The following is a 22,505-nucleotide window of genomic DNA, read 5'->3' as shown; positions in this document are numbered from 1 at the left end:
ACGTGAGGCCCTTAATTCAAACTCGCCCGGGCCTTACCAAGCTATAACGTGCCATTGCCTTTACATAGAACCACTAGAAAGGTTTTACCATACTCCTTTCTAATTTAAAGTAACTCGAAAGTCAATATTATGAGGGGGGATTAAGAAAAATGGGAGGGAAACGTCAACAAACTTCTCGGAACACTAAAAATCGTAGAGGGAGAAAAAAATCGTTTTCTTTCTTTTCTAAATTCCAATATTTTTCCACTTAAGTCTTATTTATGTAAGACGTTCAGTAATCGATATTTTGTAATTATGTATCTGAATTTTGCAAGTGTAGTATCACTTTATCGATTGGTTCAATAAACGTAACGTATCTCTGGTTTGCGTGGAAAAGCGAATAACAAAATGCTTCCAGATTAATTATCAATAATATTCGTGCTCATTAATTGGTTGTATTAAAGTAGTTAAAGCAATAACGCAGCCAGTAAACAGTGAAGTACGTTCTACTTCAGACGGTAACCATTACAGAGGTATTCTGTGTTATTCTAGTCACGTATTCTACCCCTGTCAAAGGACTTGTAAATTGACCTATTATATGTGAACGGCTATGTTTGAAAGGTGTAGTCGATGGCATTTGTCAAATTTTTTAAGTCTGGAGTAAATTTAAGTTGTTGGAATGTTCTTCTTTAATTAAAAAAAAAAACACTGTATGACCTACATAATTATCGTTCTGTCTTATTTTTGTCCTTTTTTCGAAAAATAATGATAGAAATTTATCTATAATTACATGATTTTTTTCATTGATTATTATTTAATCTTCGATTTTCTTCAGAAGAAAGGTTCGTAATTTAACGGTTTTATTTTTATTTTTTTCTTGTGGTAAAGTAGGAAAAAATTAATTAATTGTTGAATAAATAAATTATAATCAAATATGGAAATTTTAATAACGACAATCTAATTTATTCATTGAATGATTAAGTAAATAATAAAGTTAATTTTTTTTTTTAGTTCATTTTGGTGTGTTAAAGAATCTTTCAGTTCAATTCTTAGTAGGAATTGAGAAATGTAGGAAGGATATAGGGAGGGAATATAGGAAACATAGGAAGAATATAGGGAGGAATATAAAGAGAATAGGTAGGAAGGGAATGCAGGAAACGTAGGAAGAATATAGGGAGGGAATACAGAAAACACGTAATTGAATCCAGCACAATATTAAATAATAGTGGAGAGACCACTCTCCCTGGCCAACTCCTGTCTGGATGGTAAACTCCTCAGACAGTTCCCCCCGGATTCGCAGTTGACTGGTGGAATCTTTGTAGGCTTNTACCAGTCGACCCCCCTATAACACAGTTGATTATTCCGTTTTATATGAATTCCATGTTGTACGAGCAGGAAACCTAGGAAGAATAAATGGAGGGAATATAGAAAACATAGGAAGAATAGATGGAGGGAATATAAAGAGAATAGGTAGGAAGGGAATGCAGGAAACGTAGGAAGAATATAGGGAGGGCCCGGAGTGCGGGTTGCCATGGAGATGGGAAAAGCGCCCTTAACTGGTTTCCGTCCGGAAGAATGGGGGGGGGGTATTCGACTGCATCTACCAGCCTTTTTTTATACTCGAGGTTAATTACTGTTTGGTTTACTGTATATAAACACGAAAAATCCTTGGTGTAGTGTATGGTTTATGATTCTTTCTTCCATTAATTACTTTTATTTAGCTTTAAAAAAGAAGATATTTTCGGACTACGTTGTAAAAAAGGCAAAGAAAACAAAGGGATGAACCTTTGTTTATCAGTTTTATCCCTGCTTTGATACTGTTAAAAGTCGAATTTATGTCCTCTTTTGTAAGCACGCTCCTGGCATGCTGGCTGGACGACGATAATCATCCTTCTTATATTTTATGTTCCTAACCAATCACCTTTTTTACGATCCAATTCGTGTCCGAGAAATGAAAATCTGGATTAAAACCGTTTTATTAAGAGATTTTTAACTTGAGAAGATTGGAGTCTTGATCATCGAACTCTTCTTCGTGGAAAGAGGAAGATTTCATTTAAATTCTTATGAGCTGGATGCTGGATGCTGGATGCTAATGGTTCCACAGAAGCGTGTTTGATTTAGAGAGGTGTCTGGAGTGTAGGATGTTTTTTTANGGAAGAATATAGGGAGGGAATATAGAGAGATCAAGTAGGAAGGGAATATAAAGAGAATAGGTAGGAAGGGAATGCAGGAAACGTAGGAAGAATAAATGGAGGGAATATAGAAAACATAGGAAGAATAGATGGAGGGAATATAAAGAGAATAGGTAGGAAGGGAATGCAGGAAACGTAGGAAGAATATAGGGAGGGAATACAGAAAACATAGGAAGAATATAGGAAGGAATATAGAAAATGTAGGAATTTATTTATCTATAGATTATTAAGAACATAGGAAAAATATAGGAATTACAAGAATTTCTGAAATACAAATTATAATTTTTATATATAAGAACGTATAGAACTGCACACAAACTAAAATTTTCATATCTAAAATTAGGGTGTAGATGCATTTCCCACAATTCACAATTTAGAATATTTTAAAAAGAACTTCTATAAAAGTTATTTTACGGGACAGAAAATTCTATATAATTCAAATTAATAGATTTTTTAAACATTTGTAAGACATAATCACGTAATAATATTTTCCTTATCTTAAGAATATATATATAAGAAAAAAATATTCCTTCTGATTACTCGAATAAGCTATAAATCGTTAGGTATATTTTTTTGCACGTTTAATTAATTTTGCATAATGGAGATTTAACGCTTAAAAAAGGAAAGGAAAAAATCGATGATTTATTGAATTATTGTAAAAATCTTTCTTTAGAGAAGATAATAAGAAAAATTACAAAAGATTTATCAATGTAATTCTATATGTATCAATATATAGGCCCTACACACTTGTATAAAACGTTAGATGATTCAAACGTCGTAAAATAGAAGATAAATTACACCTGTCTGTATTGTAATAATACACTTAAATACTCAAACAAACACTTGGTGTTTATTTAATTCCATTGTTCCTCCTTCAAAAACCCCACTTCTGATACCATTTTCAATACAGAAAACCTAATGTATTTGTTTAATTGTATAAGTTTCTAGTAAAAGAAATATACAATTAGTTTTATGTAATTATTAAGTTTTAAAACCCCTTTTTACAATTTATAATATAATTATATTATTAATTTCGATGTATATATTAATTCTATACACATATATACGTCCTCGTATACGTGTTTAACTAATACAGCTGTATTAGTTTAGATGATATAATATATGAAATTAGAGGGTTATATACGGTATAATAAGATCATAAATCAAGGAAGAAGATGGGGAATATAAAAAATTAGACCAATTTGCAACTGTTTATATTATTTAAGAAGGATAATTCGATATAATTTAGTGCTAACTTGTCTAATGTACTGTACGGTACGGTACGGTACGTGTAATTTATAATTTTGTTGTTTTACAGCAAATTTTTGTTAATGTAAATTAAATTTGCATTAATTCTAATCTTACTTTTTAAACTAAACTTGTAAATAATTAATTATTTGTTATTTCTAGTAAAGAAAAAATACCACTAAACTATTCGTAAGATTCTATTATTAGATACTGTAAGTAAAACTAACTGAAAGGATGTTAATATTTCTGATTTACAAATGATTTTAATGGTGTAGCTTATGTTTAAAGCATACAAACAAACAGAAAAGAAAGAAAAACACAAGCTTCCTGTGTTTTGTTTTCAAACGTTTCCTGCTGAATTAGAGATTTTATACGTTTTCTTGATGTAGAAAACATTATACTTAATTCTATCACTTATCAGAAACTTCGTGGCTATTTCAGTGTTATTTCTAACTTCGTATTGTTTAACGCTCAATAAAACAATGTATTATTTCCATTTTTTTAAGCTCGTAATAAAGTTCTGCGTGTCAGTGTTTCATTTAAAACTCTAAAAGAGATTTAGAAATGTTTAAAGTATAGTCGGTAAGGAACAATTTAATGTGGAGCAATGGTAGACGAGATACTAGATACTGTGTGGATTTGCAATCCACCCCTTTATATAATATCCTTATCGCATGTCACTTGATATACAATGCACTAGTATCATAGCTTAAGGATAAGTATCAGAAAGCATAGATTTATGTGCCTTTGAGGTCCCTAAAAGTGTTATAATAAGTCGGTAATGCTCGGTAAGGTAGCAGTGCCCGCCAGTGGTCACGCGGTCTTCGTACCCCGAACGCTGGGAGTTTGGTCTTGGGTTCACGACATTGGAGTTTTCCGGGTTTTCTCCACGTCTGTAACGCCTAAATAGGGGCCTGTTTCCCTTAAAAAACACCTCCCTGAAGGCATCGCCGAAGTGTCACGTTGGCGTAACTTAACAAACAACAATGGTAACGTAGCTAAAGGGAGCAGAAAACGAATGCTCCCAGTATCATAAAGTTTGTCTTACTCGATCCCTGCTTTATAACACTCAAACACTTGGTGTTTTATTTAATTCCATTGCTCCTCCTTCAAAACCCGGTAGCCCCACTTCTGAAACCATTTTGAATACACAAAACCTAATGTATTTGTTTAATTAAGGTTTAATTAACAAATTGTAGAATTTTTATCGTTATATAACTAAATATTTTAATGCTGATATTATATATTTGACACATAAAAATAAGCATCTATATATTTATATTCGTCGGATGAAATTTAAAAATTAAACAAGTAAAAAAAATAATGAAAAATTGCAATGTAATTCCACTAAGGACATTTTTGAATTATTAATATCATAAAGATAGTAATTGGAATACGTACAGATCAATATTTATTTAATTCTCTAGTTATTAAATTTTTAAACGGGAACCAATTTCTTTCATTATTAATACTATTAATTTTATACCGAAAGTAGCAAGAAATGTACGTTTTCCTTTATGTTTTAATACAGGAAAATGTAATAGTTTTACGTTGCGTAACAAAAAAAAGCGTACATGAATGAGAATCATGCTTATATAATAGAAAGGAATTGATCAAACAGGCAAACATGGCGCAGAAGTAACAATGGGTGAACATACAAGTCGACCCCCATAACACTTGATTATTCCGTTTTATATGAATTCCATGTTGTANCAACGTGATGTATTAATTAATTACGGTGACAAAATCGATTATTTAGCATTGTTAATATATATATATATATACGGTGTTTTTGGAGAATAAATCGAGTATTTGTTTGATATAATAGGAAACAACGGTACGATATCGACTGGTCACTCCTGGAAAAATAAAATGACGTACGCTGGAAAATAAACATACAACACGAACTATAGCGGATCGTTTATTGTATCGTTCAATCAGCCGGAGTGGGGTGACAATCAGGAATAATAGGGACGACGAAAAACCCGGAAAGTTATACCGAAAGAGCGACTAAACAATAACTAAAAAGGGTGCAAAAATTAACTTGTTAAGTGAGAAAAATGGTGCATCTCACGTTTTCCTCCTCTTCCTCTTCCTCTTTCTCTTCGATAACCAATTTCTTATCGTGTTCCAATTTCGTTTAAACGGGCGATCTTTCGTCATAAATTTTCACCGAAAAAGAAAAATAGTTCTTTGGATCTCCGCCAAGGCGCTTCCGGATGCCGACGTCACATCCGGTCCGCATCCAGTCGCCAACATAAACACGTATAAGATGAGGATGGCGGTTCCAATTTTCGAAGTGTCCACAGGTAGAACAGATGCATGTGTGTGTGTGTGTGCCGGGCGTATCGTCCAAGCTGGAATGATGCCAACGTGCAACAAGCTTCCCATACGTTATCCACCCCACATTAATGCCTCTTTCCTTCTTCTTCTTTTTTTTTCTCTCCCCCCTCCTCCCCATATTTAAATCTAAAAATACCTTTTTCCTATTATTACTTAGACTGGCTGGTGTGACAGTTCTACCTGTCGTTATGATAACAGGTGTGTGTGTGTGTGTGTGCTCTCTTTTCTCTTCAGCTGTCATCCTCCACTAATTTTCTTCGGGTATTCAGTCGAATCTTGTCATTAACTCGGCGAATATTAATGGTCTAAAGTCTCCATTGTTAATATTCTAACTCTCTAAAGACCTGTCGTTTCGTTTGAACGACGTTAGTCATTATTTTCCGTTTTAGAAACTGATAGCGTTGGGGTTTTTCTATGTGTTTTTTTCTTTTACAATAGAAACACGCAGATCATCTGCATTTTCTAAAGCAGTTTTCCTCCCCTCCTTCGTGTGTTAAAGATTCTCAAGATTATTTTTCGTTAGTGAAAGTCATTTCGGGAGAGAGAGAGAATGATCATTATTATTATTCGATCAACCAAGAAAACCGTAATTAACCTGCAAGTAGGGGGGGAGATCATTCTTAGAAACAGGAGATGACTCTTCTTCTTCCTTCCCGGAGTAGATAAGAAGCGAGAAAGATTCTTCTTTTTCTTTTTTATATTGATGATAGCGAAAGTGTTCTTTTCCGTCTTTTCGAATGGATTTCACCCCGTCACGGCTCGTATTTTCCTCCCATCATCCCGGTAGCCGTTTTGCAGTCGTTGGATGGAAGGAGACGAGTGTTCAATGCGGCTGCATCGATCCCCTACAGAATTTACTTATTGCATTCCATCGATCATACCCCTCGTGTTTAGCAAAAGCCAAATCCGCTTTCTGTCTTTTGTTCTTACATTTCTTTCCCCCTCTTTGGAGTGGAATTGCGCCCATCTTCGTTTTTCGATAGACACTTTTAACGGCGCAGCAGCAGCAGCAGCATCTCCCCCCTTCTTCCGTCTTCGTGTAGTCATTTATCTGGTTTTATGGGTCCTCTAGTTTTTATTTTTCTTCTCCTCTGTTTCCATTGTGATCTTATGAAGCTACGGTGTGTAAATTTCGACTCCATTTAACATCCTTCGCCTTTACTATTAAGGAGATTACGGTTTGAACTGCGGACAAATCGAGGTGTTACTTTGAAGTGATCGTTTATTGTTGTGTTTCTTATGGAGGATTTTAGCAATCGTCCAAGCTTGAAAGTACTCTTCTACGCTGGAATTCCACCTCGTACGTTTGCCACGATTTTTAATTATCGAGTAATTTCCGGCCGAAGAGGACACACACACATTCAGTCTTTATCAATTCATTAAGTTCTTTTTAGCTTTAATCTGTCACCATTAGTGTCGTTTAATGAGCGAAGATGATCATCCCGGAGTGCGGGTTGCCATGGAGATGGGAAAAGCGCCCTTAACTGGTTTCCGTCCGGAAGAATGGGGGGAGGGTATTCCACTGCATCTACCAGCCTTTTTTTTATACTCGAGGTTAATTACTGTTTGGTTTACTGTATATAAACACGAAAAATCCTTGGTGTAGTGTATGGTTTATGATTCTTTCTTCCATTAATTACTTTTATTTAGCTTTAAAAAAGAAGATATTTTCGGACTACGTTGTAAAAAAGGCAAAGAAAACAAAGGGATGAACCTTTGTTTATCAGTTTTATCCCTGCTTTGATACTGTTAAAAGTCGAATTTATGTCCTCTTTTGTAAGCACGCTCCTGGCATGCTGGCTGGACGACGATAATCATCCTTCTTATATTTTATGTTCCTAACCAATCACCTTTTTTACGATCCAATTCGTGTCCGAGAAATGAAAATCTGGATTAAAACCGTTTTATTAAGAGATTTTTAACTTGAGAAGATTGGAGTCTTGATCATCGAACTCTTCTTCGTGGAAAGAGGAAGATTTCATTTAAATTCTTATGAGCTGGATGCTGGATGCTGGATGCTAATGGTTCCACAGAAGCGTGTTTGATTTAGAGAGGTGTCTGGAGTGTAGGATGTTTTTTTAACTGTAAAATGTTAATTATATAAGATCATTGACACGTAAAGGATGAGATGACCTTATTTTTCTTCTTCTTTTAAGAAAAAAAGAATGGTTAGAATGAATATTTAGAGAGCAATGACGTTGTAATGAGTCATCAAATCAATGTCAAGCGGGATGCATTTGTCTTGGCTAAGAACGTCGTATTTTCGCGTGCCAAAAATTCGAATTTTCTTATATTAAATTATACGGGAAATATACCTCGATAATAATAGATAATTTGTGTATTTACAGGTGTGAAAAGACACAGCAGCAACAGCAGCAAATCTCCTCCAGAATAAGATATAGACTTCTATCTCACCGCCAGTCCTGATGGGATATCGCTACCACTTCTGCAGACATGACGTGGAATTCTGCCAACGGAAGCGTTCCTTTGTTAGAAGGAGAAATATCCCTCAATTTCAGTACCCCTTGGGTAGTGATTAACGGCAGTGCCGCACCTGTGGCCGTCCCGGTTTCTTCGAGTGATTGGTGGAAAGAAAGGATACAGATTCACCCCGACTGGGCAGAATTATGGTCCCAGTTAAGTTGGACGTGGACTCTGCACACCTTCGGCACTGCCGTTCTCTTTCTAGTTCTAGCTTGTGCCGCTTTCTTTACTATTTTGGGTCTTAGAGCCCAATTATCGGCCCGCCCTCATCTATCTTCACTCAACGTCTTCCTCTGTCTTCTAGGTGGATCGCGAGCACTGGGACTATTTATCGATCCTTACGGTTCGAAAGTGGTAAGTACCATTATTAATCCCATTTTAGGAACTCTCCATCATCCCCAATTTGCCGCAATTATTCCTCGTTTATAAGGGTTTCTACCTCTTGCAACACGGAAAATATCTGTGAGTGAACCCCTTTATTTATTACCGTGATGGAGTATATTCCTCCCTCTTTTTTTTTATTACCACGTAGTTTAAATGGGTTTTCTTTTACCGGATAAGAGAGGAATTCTCTGTAACGTCACAACAGAGGGGAAATAATTTTCTTGTATTCTCCACTATAAAGAATGGAGAACTTTGCTGTAATTCCCGCTTCCGTTAGTAATTTACTGTAACACAGATTCTTTTATTTCACCATTTACGTCGTTATCTTACCTAGATTTAATAGGATTAACGTGAGACAATAATATAATTTCTGAATTGTACGGGGGAAGTCGAAGTTTCCACTTGGCCAAGAGCCATATCGCTTTAACAAAATCTTGGTCTCAGATTAGAGAAAACTAATTAGATGAATTACAGTACTTAGTGGCAATTAGAGTAATTAAACATTTTTAGCATCATTAAGATATCCAGACAGAGGGAAAAAAAGTAACTTTGACTTTTACACAATTGTCAGCAATAAATTCCATACAATTATATCACAATTGGAATTAAGAATGGGGGGTTGAAAGTAAGAATTAAGTAGGGTGCAACGGTTGTTAATATGGGTACGATAGATATTCGCAGGCTTGGCTGAAAGGTATATTTGAATCGAGAATATAAGTGTAATTTCTCGAACAAAATACTATTAACACAGAAAATAACAAAGGGCACACGACGATTTGTCGGTTACTATCAGTAAATTGAAATTTAATGGTCACTTTCTGTTATCGAGGATGGTCCAATGTACTCATTCTTATCCCCGTTCGCTGTAAGTAGGGAAAAGTTTGACTATCTTCTTATTTTTATTAAGATAAGCCGAATAGAAAAAGAACCAGCTTCGTTTGTAAATTGTAAAAGTAGCGAATGTGATCGAATTTTATAGTGTTTTCATTCGATAAAGGAAGAAGAAGTAATGCAGTCAAATTTCCTACTTATAGTTCTTTGTCTTTTTACAGAGTATGCCGGGAGTGATGAGCCACATCCTTTGGGACTTGGCCTTTCCCTGTTTGCTTTCTGCCTTTTCTTTACTTCAGTTGGCTTTCTTACAAATGACCCAGGTCAAAGTAGCGCCGTCCAAACTGAATAGTGAAACGTGCGTTTCCTTGGTGATAACTTCTCATTTCTGTTTGACCATCGCCTCTGACATCCTCTGGACACTACAGAATACTCTCAGGGTGAGTAGCCGTGTATTTCTTCCTCCTCCTTCACTATCTTTTCAATAAACCGTTCGACCGATTCCAGCGCATAAATCTAACGCATTTCTTGTTTTTACGCCATTTTACGCGTTTTAATTTCGCGTAATATATAATAAACTTTCAGAAAACGTAGCTGCCCCGCGAGATATAAGTTCTCTTCCGAATTAGCATCACTTTTTATAAAATTTTATATGCAACGTCTGTTGAATTAACAAAATGTGATGTTTCCTATTAGCTTATAACATATAATTAATCGAGCACAAACAGTTGAAAATGAAGAAACGTGTCTATTTACTTTTATGTCTATTATAACCTAACTTCTTCTTTCTTCTTCTTCTTTTTTATTCCTAGCTGGCATTTGGTTGCGGGTGTCCGCGCAACCAGTATGCTGTTGTGGGTGACGCAGGAAGTCGAGCTTTCTCCACAATGCCCCTCCAATGCCCTCGATCCATGGCCGCCGCTTTTGCCTGGTTCAGATCAATCCGTTGGTTCTTGAGGTCTTTCTCAACGTGTTTGGTCCACGTTTCCTTAGGTGCGGAGTGTTGGATTTTCCACAGAGTATGTCGCTGTCGGAAGAGCAGTTGGTGGGGAATTCGGTTAATATCCATTCGGCACACATGGCCAAACCATCTCAGCCGTCGCTGTTGAATTTGTGTCTTAACAGATGGCTGCTGTTGGCAATCTGGCCCGGATGGCATTGTTGGTGATGCGATCCCAAAGGGAGATACCAAGAATCTGTCTCAAGCATTTCAATTGAAAGGTCTCAAGTTTGTCCAAGTCTGTCTTAAGCAGGGTCCAAGTTTCTGACCCATAGAGAAGGATCGGTATGACTAGTGTACGGAACAGGCGGATCTTGTTCATCAAAGAGATGTTATTCTTTCTCCATATACACCATTTGAGTGAGGCAAATGCATGGGCTGCCTGTCCAATACGGACATGAGTTTCTTTTGACGATGCCACTTTCTTCTCCTGGATCAGTGACCCAAGGTATTTAAACTCTTGTACCTGCTCAATTTGGACTCCATAAAGGTAAACAGTTGCCCGCGATCCATCCGTTGTAAGCACTTTGGTTTTGTCCACATTTATTTTAAGACCATATGACTGAGCGATAGTGGCTATATCATAAAGCGTGTCTGTGGCCACTGTATCGTTGTCAGCGAAGACGGCACTGTCGTCAGAAAACATTACATCAGTTAGAAAGTGGCCATCCCCAAACTGGACACCACGTTTCCCATCAAATGCCTTCCTTGTAATTAAATCCACCACAATATTAAATAATAGTGGAAAGACCACGTCTCCCTGGCGAACTCCTGTCTGGATGGTAAACTCCTCAGATAGTTCCCCCCGGATTCGCAGTTGACTGGTGGAATCTTTGTAGGCTTCCTTAAGTAGTGTGATAACTTTTTGTGGGACATGCTCATTCTTAAATGCTCTCCATAGCGCAGGCCTGTGCACACAGTCGAATGCAGATTTGAAATAGATGAACAGGACAATAGTACGTTTGCCGCATCTGGTCCTTTCCTCAATAAGCTGACGCATGGCAAACATTTAATCGCAGCAACTACGACCAGGACGAAACCCTGCCTGTTCTTCTCGGCTTATTTCTTCACGGTGTTTTTGTAACCTTGATTGAATTATCTTCATAAATACTTTGCCAACGATAAAAACGAGACTGATACCGCGATAATTACTGCAATCCCGGCTATCGCCTTTCTTGTGAATTGGCACGATGATAGCTTTCTTCCATATGGCTGGTATTTGTTCTGTGTGCCATATTGTTTTAATGAGTAGATAAAGACGATGGTGCAGAATGTCACCACCAGCCTTGATTGCTTCTGTAGTGATCAGATCTAGTCCAGCAGCTTTGCCAATCTTCAGCGATCCAATGGCTGCCTTCACTTCTGCAATTGTAGGCTCTGCATCTGACATAGGTGTTGTTGGCTGGTTAATCGGTGGTGGATATAACCTAACCTAACCTAACCTAACTTAACCTAACCTAACCTAACCTAACTTAACCTAACCTAACCTAACCTAACCTAACTTAACCTAACCTAACCTAACTTAACCTAACCAATTAAAATAGGTTATTTTATTGTCCTTTTCTGCTTAATGTACCCATTTATTAAGCGGTAGAGATTAGACTATTTAAATAATTTCGCTAAAATGTAAGCATTTGAATATAAATGCCTGAAGTCAACACTGTACGTGAGGCCCTTAATTCAAACTCGCCCGGGCCTTACCAAGCTATAACGTGCCATTGCCTTTACATAGAACCACTAGAAAGGTTTTACCATACTCCTTTCTAATTTAAAGTAACTCGAAAGTCAATATTATGAGGGGGGATTAAGAAAAATGGGAGGGAAACGTCAACAAACTTCTCGGAACACTAAAAATCGTAGAGGGAGAAAAAAATCGTTTTCTTTCTTTTCTAAATTCCAATATTTTTCCACTTAAGTCTTATTTATGTAAGACGTTCAGTAATCGATATTTTGTAATTATGTATCTGAATTTTGCAAGTGTAGTATCACTTTATCGATTGGTTCAATAAACGTAACGTATCTCTGGTTTGCGTGGAAAAGCGAATAACAAAATGCTTCCAGATTAATTATCAATAATATTCGTGCCCATTAATTGGTTGTATTAAAGTAGTTAAAGCAATAACGCAGCCAGTAAACAGTGAAGTACGTTCTGTTTCAGACGGTAACCATTACAGAGGTATTCTGTGTTATTCTAGTCACGTATTCTACCCCTGTCAAAGGACTTGTAAATTGACCTATTATATGTGAACGGCTATGTTTGAAAGGTGTAGTCGATGGCATTTGTCAAATTTTTTAAGTCTGGAGTAAATTTAAGTTGTTGGAATGTTCTTCTTTAATTAAAAAAAAAAACACTGTATGACCTACATAATTATCGTTCTGTCTTATTTTTGTCCTTTTTTCGAAAAATAATGATAGAAATTTATCTATAATTACATGATTTTTTTCATTGATTATTATTTAATCTTCGATTTTCTTCAGAAGAAAGGTTCGTAATTTAACGGTTTTATTTTTATTTTTTTCTTGTGGTAAAGTAGGAAAAAATTAATTAATTGTTGAATAAATAAATTATAATCAAATATGGAAATTTTAATAACGACAATCTAATTTATTCATTGAATGATTAAGTAAATAATAAAGTTAATTTTTTTTTTTAGTTCATTTTGGTGTGTTAAAGAATCTTTCAGTTCAATTCTTAGTAGGAATTGAGAAATGTAGGAAGGATATAGGGAGGGAATATAGGAAACATAGGAAGAATATAGGGAGGAATATAAAGAGAATAGGTAGGAAGGGAATGCAGGAAACGTAGGAAGAATATAGGGAGGGAATATAGAGAGATCAAGTAGGAAGGGAATATAAAGAGAATAGGTAGGAAGGGAATGCAGGAAACGTAGGAAGAATATAGGGAGGGAATATAGAGAGATCAAGTAGGAAGGGAATATAAAGAGAATAGGTAGGAAGGGAATGCAGGAAACGTAGGAAGAATATAGGGAGGGAATATAGAGAGATCAAGTAGGAAGGGAATATAAAGAGAATAGGTAGGAAGGGAATGCAGGAAACGTAGGAAGAATATAGGGAGGGAATATAGAGAGATCAAGTAGGAAGGGAATATAAAGAGAATAGGTAGGAAGGGAATGCAGGAAACGTAGGAAGAATATAGGGAGGGAATATAGAGAGATCAAGTAGGGAGGGAATATAAAGAGAATAGGTAGGAAGGGAATGCAGGAAACGTAGGAAGAATAAATGGAGGGAATATAGAGAGATCAAGTAGGGAGGGAATATAAAGAGAATAGGTAGGAAGGGAATGCAGGAAACGTAGGAAGAATAAATGGAGGGAATATAGAGAGATCAAGTAGGGAGGGAATATAAAGAGAATAGGTAGGAAGGGAATGCAGGAAACGTAGGAAGAATAAATGGAGGGAATATAGAGAGATCAAGTAGGGAGGGAATATAAAGAGAATAGGTAGGAAGGGAATGCAGGAAACGTAGGAAGAATAAATGGAGGGAATATAGAGAGATCAAGTAGGAAGGGAATATAAAGAGAATAGGTAGGAAGGGAATGCAGGAAACGTAGGAAGAATAAATGGAGGGAATATAGAAAACATAGGAAGAATAGATGGAGGGAATATAAAGAGAATAGGTAGGAAGGGAATGCAGGAAACGTAGGAAGAATATAGGGAGGGAATACAGAAAACATAGGAAGAATATAGGAAGGAATATAGAAAATGTAGGAATTTATTTATCTATAGATTATTAAGAACATAGGAAAAATATAGGAATTACAAGAATTTCTGAAATACAAATTATAATTTTTATATATAAGAACGTATAGAACTGCACACAAACTAAAATTTTCATATCTAAAATTAGGGTGTAGATGCATTTCCCACAATTCACAATTTAGAATATTTTAAAAAGAACTTCTATAAAAGTTATTTTACGGGACAGAAAATTCTATATAATTCAAATTAATAGATTTTTTAAACATTTGTAAGACATAATCACGTAATAATATTTTCCTTATCTTAAGAATATATATATAAGAAAAAAATATTCCTTCTGATTACTCGAATAAGCTATAAATCGTTAGGTATATTTTTTTGCACGTTTAATTAATTTTGCATAATGGAGATTTAACGCTTAAAAAAGGAAAGGAAAAAATCGATGATTTATTGAATTATTGTAAAAATCTTTCTTTAGAGAAGATAATAAGAAAAATTACAAAAGATTTATCAATGTAATTCTATATGTATCAATATATAGGCCCTACACACTTGTATAAAACGTTAGATGATTCAAACGTCGTAAAATAGAAGATAAATTACACCTGTCTGTATTGTAATAATACACTTAAATACTCAAACAAACACTTGGTGTTTATTTAATTCCATTGTTCCTCCTTCAAAAACCCCACTTCTGATACCATTTTCAATACAGAAAACCTAATGTATTTGTTTAATTGTATAAGTTTCTAGTAAAAGAAATATACAATTAGTTTTATGTAATTATTAAGTTTTAAAACCCCTTTTTACAATTTATAATATAATTATATTATTAATTTCGATGTATATATTAATTCTATACACATATATACGTCCTCGTATACGTGTTTAACTAATACAGCTGTATTAGTTTAGATGATATAATATATGAAATTAGAGGGTTATATACGGTATAATAAGATCATAAATCAAGGAAGAAGATGGGGAATATAAAAAATTAGACCAATTTGCAACTGTTTATATTATTTAAGAAGGATAATTCGATATAATTTAGTGCTAACTTGTCTAATGTACTGTACGGTACGGTACGGTACGTGTAATTTATAATTTTGTTGTTTTACAGCAAATTTTTGTTAATGTAAATTAAATTTGCATTAATTCTAATCTTACTTTTTAAACTAAACTTGTAAATAATTAATTATTTGTTATTTCTAGTAAAGAAAAAATACCACTAAACTATTCGTAAGATTCTATTATTAGATACTGTAAGTAAAACTAACTGAAAGGATGTTAATATTTCTGATTTACAAATGATTTTAATGGTGTAGCTTATGTTTAAAGCATACAAACAAACAGAAAAGAAAGAAAAACACAAGCTTCCTGTGTTTTGTTTTCAAACGTTTCCTGCTGAATTAGAGATTTTATACGTTTTCTTGATGTAGAAAACATTATACTTAATTCTATCACTTATCAGAAACTTCGTGGCTATTTCAGTGTTATTTCTAACTTCGTATTGTTTAACGCTCAATAAAACAATGTATTATTTCCATTTTTTTAAGCTCGTAATAAAGTTCTGCGTGTCAGTGTTTCATTTAAAACTCTAAAAGAGATTTAGAAATGTTTAAAGTATAGTCGGTAAGGAACAATTTAATGTGGAGCAATGGTAGACGAGATACTAGATACTGTGTGGATTTGCAATCCACCCCTTTATATAATATCCTTATCGCATGTCACTTGATATACAATGCACTAGTATCATAGCTTAAGGATAAGTATCAGAAAGCATAGATTTATGTGCCTTTGAGGTCCCTAAAAGTGTTATAATAAGTCGGTAATGCTCGGTAAGGTAGCAGTGCCCGCCAGTGGTCACGCGGTCTTCGTACCCCGAACGCTGGGAGTTTGGTCTTGGGTTCACGACATTGGAGTTTTCCGGGTTTTCTCCACGTCTGTAACGCCTAAATAGGGGCCTGTTTCCCTTAAAAAACACCTCCCTGAAGGCATCGCCGAAGTGTCACGTTGGCGTAACTTAACAAACAACAATGGTAACGTAGCTAAAGGGAGCAGAAAACGAATGCTCCCAGTATCATAAAGTTTGTCTTACTCGATCCCTGCTTTATAACACTCAAACACTTGGTGTTTTATTTAATTCCATTGCTCCTCCTTCAAAACCCGGTAGCCCCACTTCTGAAACCATTTTGAATACACAAAACCTAATGTATTTGTTTAATTAAGGTTTAATTAACAAATTGTAGAATTTTTATCGTTATATAACTAAATATTTTAATGCTGATATTATATATTTGACACATAAAAATAAGCATCTATATATTTATATTCGTCGGATGAAATTTAAAAATTAAACAAGTAAAAAAAATAATGAAAAATTGCAATGTAATTCCACTAAGGACATTTTTGAATTATTAATATCATAAAGATAGTAATTGGAATACGTACAGATCAATATTTATTTAATTCTCTAGTTATTAAATTTTTAAACGGGAACCAATTTCTTTCATTATTAATACTATTAATTTTATACCGAAAGTAGCAAGAAATGTACGTTTTCCTTTATGTTTTAATACAGGAAAATGTAATAGTTTTACGTTGCGTAACAAAAAAAAGCGTACATGAATGAGAATCATGCTTATATAATAGAAAGGAATTGATCAAACAGGCAAACATGGCGCAGAAGTAACAATGGGTGAACATACAAGTCGACCCCCATAACACTTGATTATTCCGTTTTATATGAATTCCATGTTGTATGAGTCACTTAGATTTTACAAATATGTGAGCCGTTCACAGCCCGGCACACGTATTTGTAAAATCTAAGTGACTCGTACAACATGGAATTCATATAAAACGGAATTATCAATAGTGTTATAGGTGGGTCGACTGTACTTTGCGAAGCAGTTCTGTCCGGTGTGAAGTCTTTAAGCCGGTACACACGTACCGGTATACCCAAATAGGTGGCTGACAGTTCTGTCATCTGTACGTTGTACCTTCCTGCGTACCTGGATTTAGAATAATCATAGAAATGGATGTAATTAAAATAGCTTCGATTAATCTTAAGAATCAATTAGGCAAACGAGTACGTGAAGAATTATTTTCTATTTTTATCTATATCAATAGATTATCTTCGTTACGAATAATACCGGGGCCCTAGGCGAAAAAAAAAAATTTCTAGGCTCTTACTATGGGATGCGGTGTCGTAACTAGCTATCTTGTGCCCAGTGCAAGAATTTGCAATTAGGCCCGTTAATTAATTAGTTTTGGGAAAATAATAAAACGGATACACGCATTTTGGGCTCCCCTTCCAAGTGGGCCCTGTGCGGGTGCACCCGTTGCACCTGCCTAGTTACGGCACTGATGGGACGTATTGAAAAAATTAAAACTTAACGATCGTTATCCGACCTTGAGTATGCTTTACGTTGCCAGGAGGCATAAATATGGGCAACAATCAACTGAAATTCATTTGAGGCCCTTTACAATTGTGGTCCCGAAGCGTCTTTGACCCTCATTTTTGACACAATTTGTAGTCGTCTTTACGGCGGAGTATAGACGTGATCATAAATTCAAAACAAAGAAACAAATCATAGGGCCTTTTTAGGTGTAAAGTTCGATAATAATTATTAATTAGAAGTTCCGATATAATGAATTTAAGTTTCTAATTTGATAAATTTAAAAAAAAAGTTAGTACTAGGCTAATTTAGCATGGATTGGATAATTAACATTTAATCCGACATAGGCCAGAGGTGAGGAACCTTTTTTTTCAATCTGAGGGCCACATCCCTTTTCGGAAGAATCTGGTAAAGCCAGCCATTATAATATATAGATCGCTATAGCGCTACTAAAGCCCCTCAGACAGCTTATACCGCGCTAACTCTACGCGATGCGCTGGGTTACATTTCTTCAGTGTTCCCTTTACAGTACTTATAGCGTTATATACGGGTGTTAATGATCCACTATGTAGAAAACCAAGTAATACAGGGAGGTCCAAAAGTCGGTTAACCATATTTTGTTTTTGTGCTCCACGTATTGTACACTTGTACAAGTACCGAAATATTCGAATAAGACGTTAGTTTTTATAAGAGTCAACTGACTTTTGGGTTACCACGTCAAAAAATTGTTTCGTTAATCAGCAAAGTAATAAATTAAATGTAAAGTTTATTAAATAAATTAATAGAATAGATATAAAAAAAAATTAAATAAATTTCATTTTATTTTTCCAATTTAGTATTTAATATGATTCATTCGTCTGATTGTCTGGACGTGTAATTTTTTTAAAACTCATTTCTCACCGTTCTGACGAATGTATAGAAGTGTCTAGACATTTAATATAATAAAATCTTTACGAATACGGATATTTAATTTAGTATTTTCGATATATTTTAGATCGTTTGGCTTCTAACTCAAGTTATGTTCTCGATTTGGGGGATATTTTTGTGCCTGACGTTCCTGTGCGGTTGTCTCCGACTGCTGCGTTCTATCGCCAAACTTCCTCTGGTGTTTTTGTCAAAAGTCGATTCTTCCAGTTACGAAAACAAAGGCGTACTACCATTAGGAATGTTCGCCAGGAGATCCAAGACATCGTCAAACGGAAGAACCAAAGCGGGAAATTCGTCATTTGCACCTAAAATCCGAATAACTGACGAAAACGACCAGACTTTTAGCTATGTGAGCGACGCGTCTCAGCATAACCTGACAGAAAATAGTAAGTATTATTATCCTTTGTGTGTTCTGTCGTTACTGTAAGAATTGACGACTTGTACGTGTTTAGCCCCAGGACATGTCACTTCGCCAAACAGTCCTTCCCTACACCATTATCAAAAGAACTTGGTCAAATCGCCACACGATCACATAAGGCACCCGAGTAATTGGCACAGGAAGAAACCTCCGAGTGGTGACGTGGTACATATTAACACTGCTTCTACATCCTCTCACCAGATAGAAGATGCGTTACAGTTTCAACCCTTGATGGTTTGCATTTTCTGCTCTCTGTTTCGTTGCTCGACAAATGGTTTTCATGCAGCTTTTGTTACGTTTCAGTCGATGCGTGATGCGGGTCGTTGTGACGTCGTATCGTCTCAGATCGAAGAAACTACTATGGATCAGACGGCGACGGCGGTTAAGGCTAACAAATTACTTCAGCAATCCATACGGTAAAATGTTTTCGCTTTTTTTTTAACCCATTGTTTTCCTCTGAATACGTATTCTTCTTTACAGGTTGAACGGACAAGCCATTGGTGACGATTTCAGATTCGATGCCCATAAACTGAAACCGAGCAGACGTAGCAGAGTGGAGAAACTACTGAGGAAAATGGTGTTAACAGCTTTGTTGGGATTCATACTTTGTTTGCTACAAATTTACGGTGTATTCGGACCTCACGGGCTATTCTGTCGTCAGAAAAAAGCCCAAGTAATTCCCTGGTTCTGTTTTCAAACAATCTGCAGGTAAAATAATAATAAAATTCTATTTTGATGTTGCATGGCTACTGGTTAATCCTTATGAATTGCATCTGGTAGTGTTATAAATCATTTGTTTTGTTTTCAGGCTAGTGGAATTCTCTATGGGATGTACCATGGCCAACATAACCAGACAATCCCTCCACAATCACTGTCACCACTCTTGCAGTTCTGGTATCAAACATCGGGACTCCCTTTTTACCTAGCCGTGCTTCTAACCATCCTTATCATCATCCTTTCTGATCATCGTCTCTGAAGGACACTTTCCGAAATACCGTGTACCAGAAACCGTTAGCTCTAGTTAAGTACGGGATAGAGGTAGAAGCATCGATCTGTGATTTCACTAAAATGTCAGACTGAAAAGCGATCCTTTATAAAATGCCTTTCGACGTGCAACGAACTAAGAGGTCGGGAGGCCTCTTTTTCTTTTCGATATCCGAGATAAGTCTGAGCAGTTTAACCTGCCTTCAACTCGTTGTAGTTATTCCACATTCGAACGTTCTCTTGTCGTATGAGTGAATATCTGTCGGTAGGCAGAAGTACCCCGCCAGTAGGTATAGGACTAGATGTTTTAACTATAAAAAAAAAAGCCACATCCTGATGTTAGGAAAACATAGAGGAAAAAAGATATAGTTCCGATCCTTTATCCCTGATCTCGAGGAACAATACCCAACAGTATCTCTCTATCATAAAAAAAAAAAAAATGATATTAGTCAATGACCCTATGCCAAGGTCAACCGATTTTTGTCTCTAGCAGTGCCAAAATCTCGTCTTTTACTAGCACAAAGTTCGGAAATTTGAATTTCTTTTCCCTTTGTTTTATTATTATTATATGAATTATCGTATTGGCTCGATCGATATTGGGTTACGTCACGCACGGTATCGTGCTCCCTTGCGCACTTTAATGTTTTGTTTGTTCTTTCTCATCTCCAATAGGATGGCCCCGGGAGGGACGTGATAACTTATCCATCGTGCCACGCACGTGTGTTTGGTTACGTTCACGTCTGAGGCCGTCTGGAAACACGGAGAAGTTCCAATCTCCGATTTACATGAAATAACAGTATTTTACAAGTTCCTATTTTTTAAATAAAAAAAATGTTTTCAGGAAAAGTTCGAGCACTTAAAAAAGGAGAAAAAGAGGAAAAAAAATCACTCCCTCCTCTCGCTGGCTGAGGAGAATCAGTGTAAACTGTTAAGGATTAATTCCGGAGAATACTTATTTTATTGATCAAAAAATATTGTATTTTCTTAAATTTCTGGAGGAGGAATGGAAAAGAAAAAGAAAAAGGTAGTAGAAACATTCCGAAGCTTCGAAAAGCCTTTGTGATATTTATTTGTGTGAAAAAGCAAACTGTTTTTGGGTCTTTCAATTGTGCATTCCGTCTCTCTCTGTGGATAGACAATCTGCATCCATCAGCACACATCTGGTCCTGCCTCATCCCCTTTATTTCTTATTAGACTGCGGGCAAGCTCATTCGGTGCCAAATCGCAGACTGTCCGTTTGCCCTCTTTTTAGTTTCTGCTCTGGTTTAAAAATATATTTAAAAAAAAGCAAAAAAAAAAAAAAAATGTATAATACATTCGATCAGACCTTATATTTGATACATGGAGCGCTCATCAAAGTCAAGAAGAATATTTTGTATATCCATTCGAGCTCTACTTTTATAAAAAGAGAGAATTTAATCTTCGCTGCCGAAATTTCGTTCGCATATCCATCCAATTTGTGAGTTTTTAAGTGCCGTCTCGATCCCGATCAGCTGGAAGGTTTATGTGGAAGATTCACTCTCGTTTTAGCCATTCTGTCCATCTTCTTTGCAAAAACAGTATTTTTCGGCCATCCCTATGGATTGTCGCGGAGTTTTTTCCGATCATTTGCCAAAAAATAAAAAGAGATATTTAAAAGAAAATAATAACAAGAGGTCTTGTCTTTCATAAAGGAGCTCCTCGATTCTTCTTCTTCTTCGGAATTTGAGATGTTCCTTTATGGAACTCCGTGCCTTTTTTTGCTTTATTGGCTTTCATTTTTCTTTTCTTCGGTGACGACGTACACCGTCTCGTTTGTCGGCTTCGTTGCTCTATTTGTACATCAGTTATACAATAAAAAAACATCCGATCGAGAGTGCCAACACTTTTACATCCGTGTATTTTCTGTGTAAATTGACTGACGTTGTCTGTTCGTCTCTCTTATAACTGTCTTAATAAAATGTATGCACGACAGTTAATCAGAGTGTTTTTTACCTGTTTTCTCTTCTTTACATTGATTCTTCTAGGAGGAAAGATTTCGGAAACGAAATACAGTAGATCCCCCCTATAACACCGTAGATAATTCCGCGTTATATGAATTCCATGTTGTAATATCTAAGCGACTCGTACAACACGGAATTCATCTACAGTATTATAGGGGGGGATCTATTGTATTGTATTATCTAAAATGGATATTTAAAAGATAAGTCGGTTATTTAAAACGGATATCAAAGAAATATTAATCACACTTATAAGGTAAGTCAACAGTGTAAGTGTATTCCATGTTTTAACACGGCAGGATATCAAAAGCCAGGCGAATATGAACTTTTACTGGTGTTAATATTTATCTGTAAGTTTTATAACACACGATAACACGAAAATAGAATACAGTAGAGAGCATCGATCGACCGAAACGTCAATTAACCGAAAGCTTTCCAGTCTGCAAATTTAAATTTCCGCTAGTGCTGTGTCCCTGCAATATTTGGCTATGTTTTCGGCAGTGTTGCCGCCTGCTTCTGGTGTGACTATCCCGACGGCACCTCTGTTTTACCCTAGATTTAAGATTACCCTAAATATAACACTACCCTAAACATTACCCTGAGAGGTTGAAATTAC

General features: G+C 35.7%; 1 protein-coding gene across 2 annotated transcripts; it reads left to right on the top strand.

The window, feature by feature from the left end:
- The first annotated feature begins 5,215 nt into the window (after positions 1-5,215).
- LOC111626586 lies at positions 5,216-21,868 on the top strand. Of its 2 annotated transcripts, XM_023370017.1 has the most exons (8): positions 5,216-5,728; positions 8,111-8,600; positions 9,683-9,901; positions 18,576-18,894; positions 18,961-19,160; positions 19,230-19,342; positions 19,407-19,634; positions 19,735-21,868. In XM_023370017.1, exons 2-8 carry the CDS (start codon positions 8,217-8,219, stop codon positions 19,850-19,852), a joined length of 1,581 nt encoding a protein of 526 aa, XP_023225785.1. In that variant the 5' UTR covers positions 5,216-5,728; positions 8,111-8,216; the 3' UTR covers positions 19,853-21,868. The 2 variants fall into 2 exon arrangements, with proteins under 2 accessions (XP_023225785.1, XP_023225784.1); XM_023370016.1 differs by having other exon boundaries at positions 5,216-8,600.
- The last annotated feature ends 637 nt before the right edge of the window (positions 21,869-22,505 follow it).

Source organism: Centruroides sculpturatus, unplaced genomic scaffold, assembly GCF_000671375.1.
Source record: "Centruroides sculpturatus isolate CEXI.00-Female unplaced genomic scaffold, Cexi_2.0 scaffold304, whole genome shotgun sequence".
In the NCBI taxonomy this organism is placed as follows: Eukaryota; Metazoa; Arthropoda; class Arachnida; order Scorpiones; family Buthidae; genus Centruroides; species Centruroides sculpturatus.
Note: the sequence above shows the minus strand (reverse complement) of the source record. Positions and strands in the feature narration are given on the sequence as shown.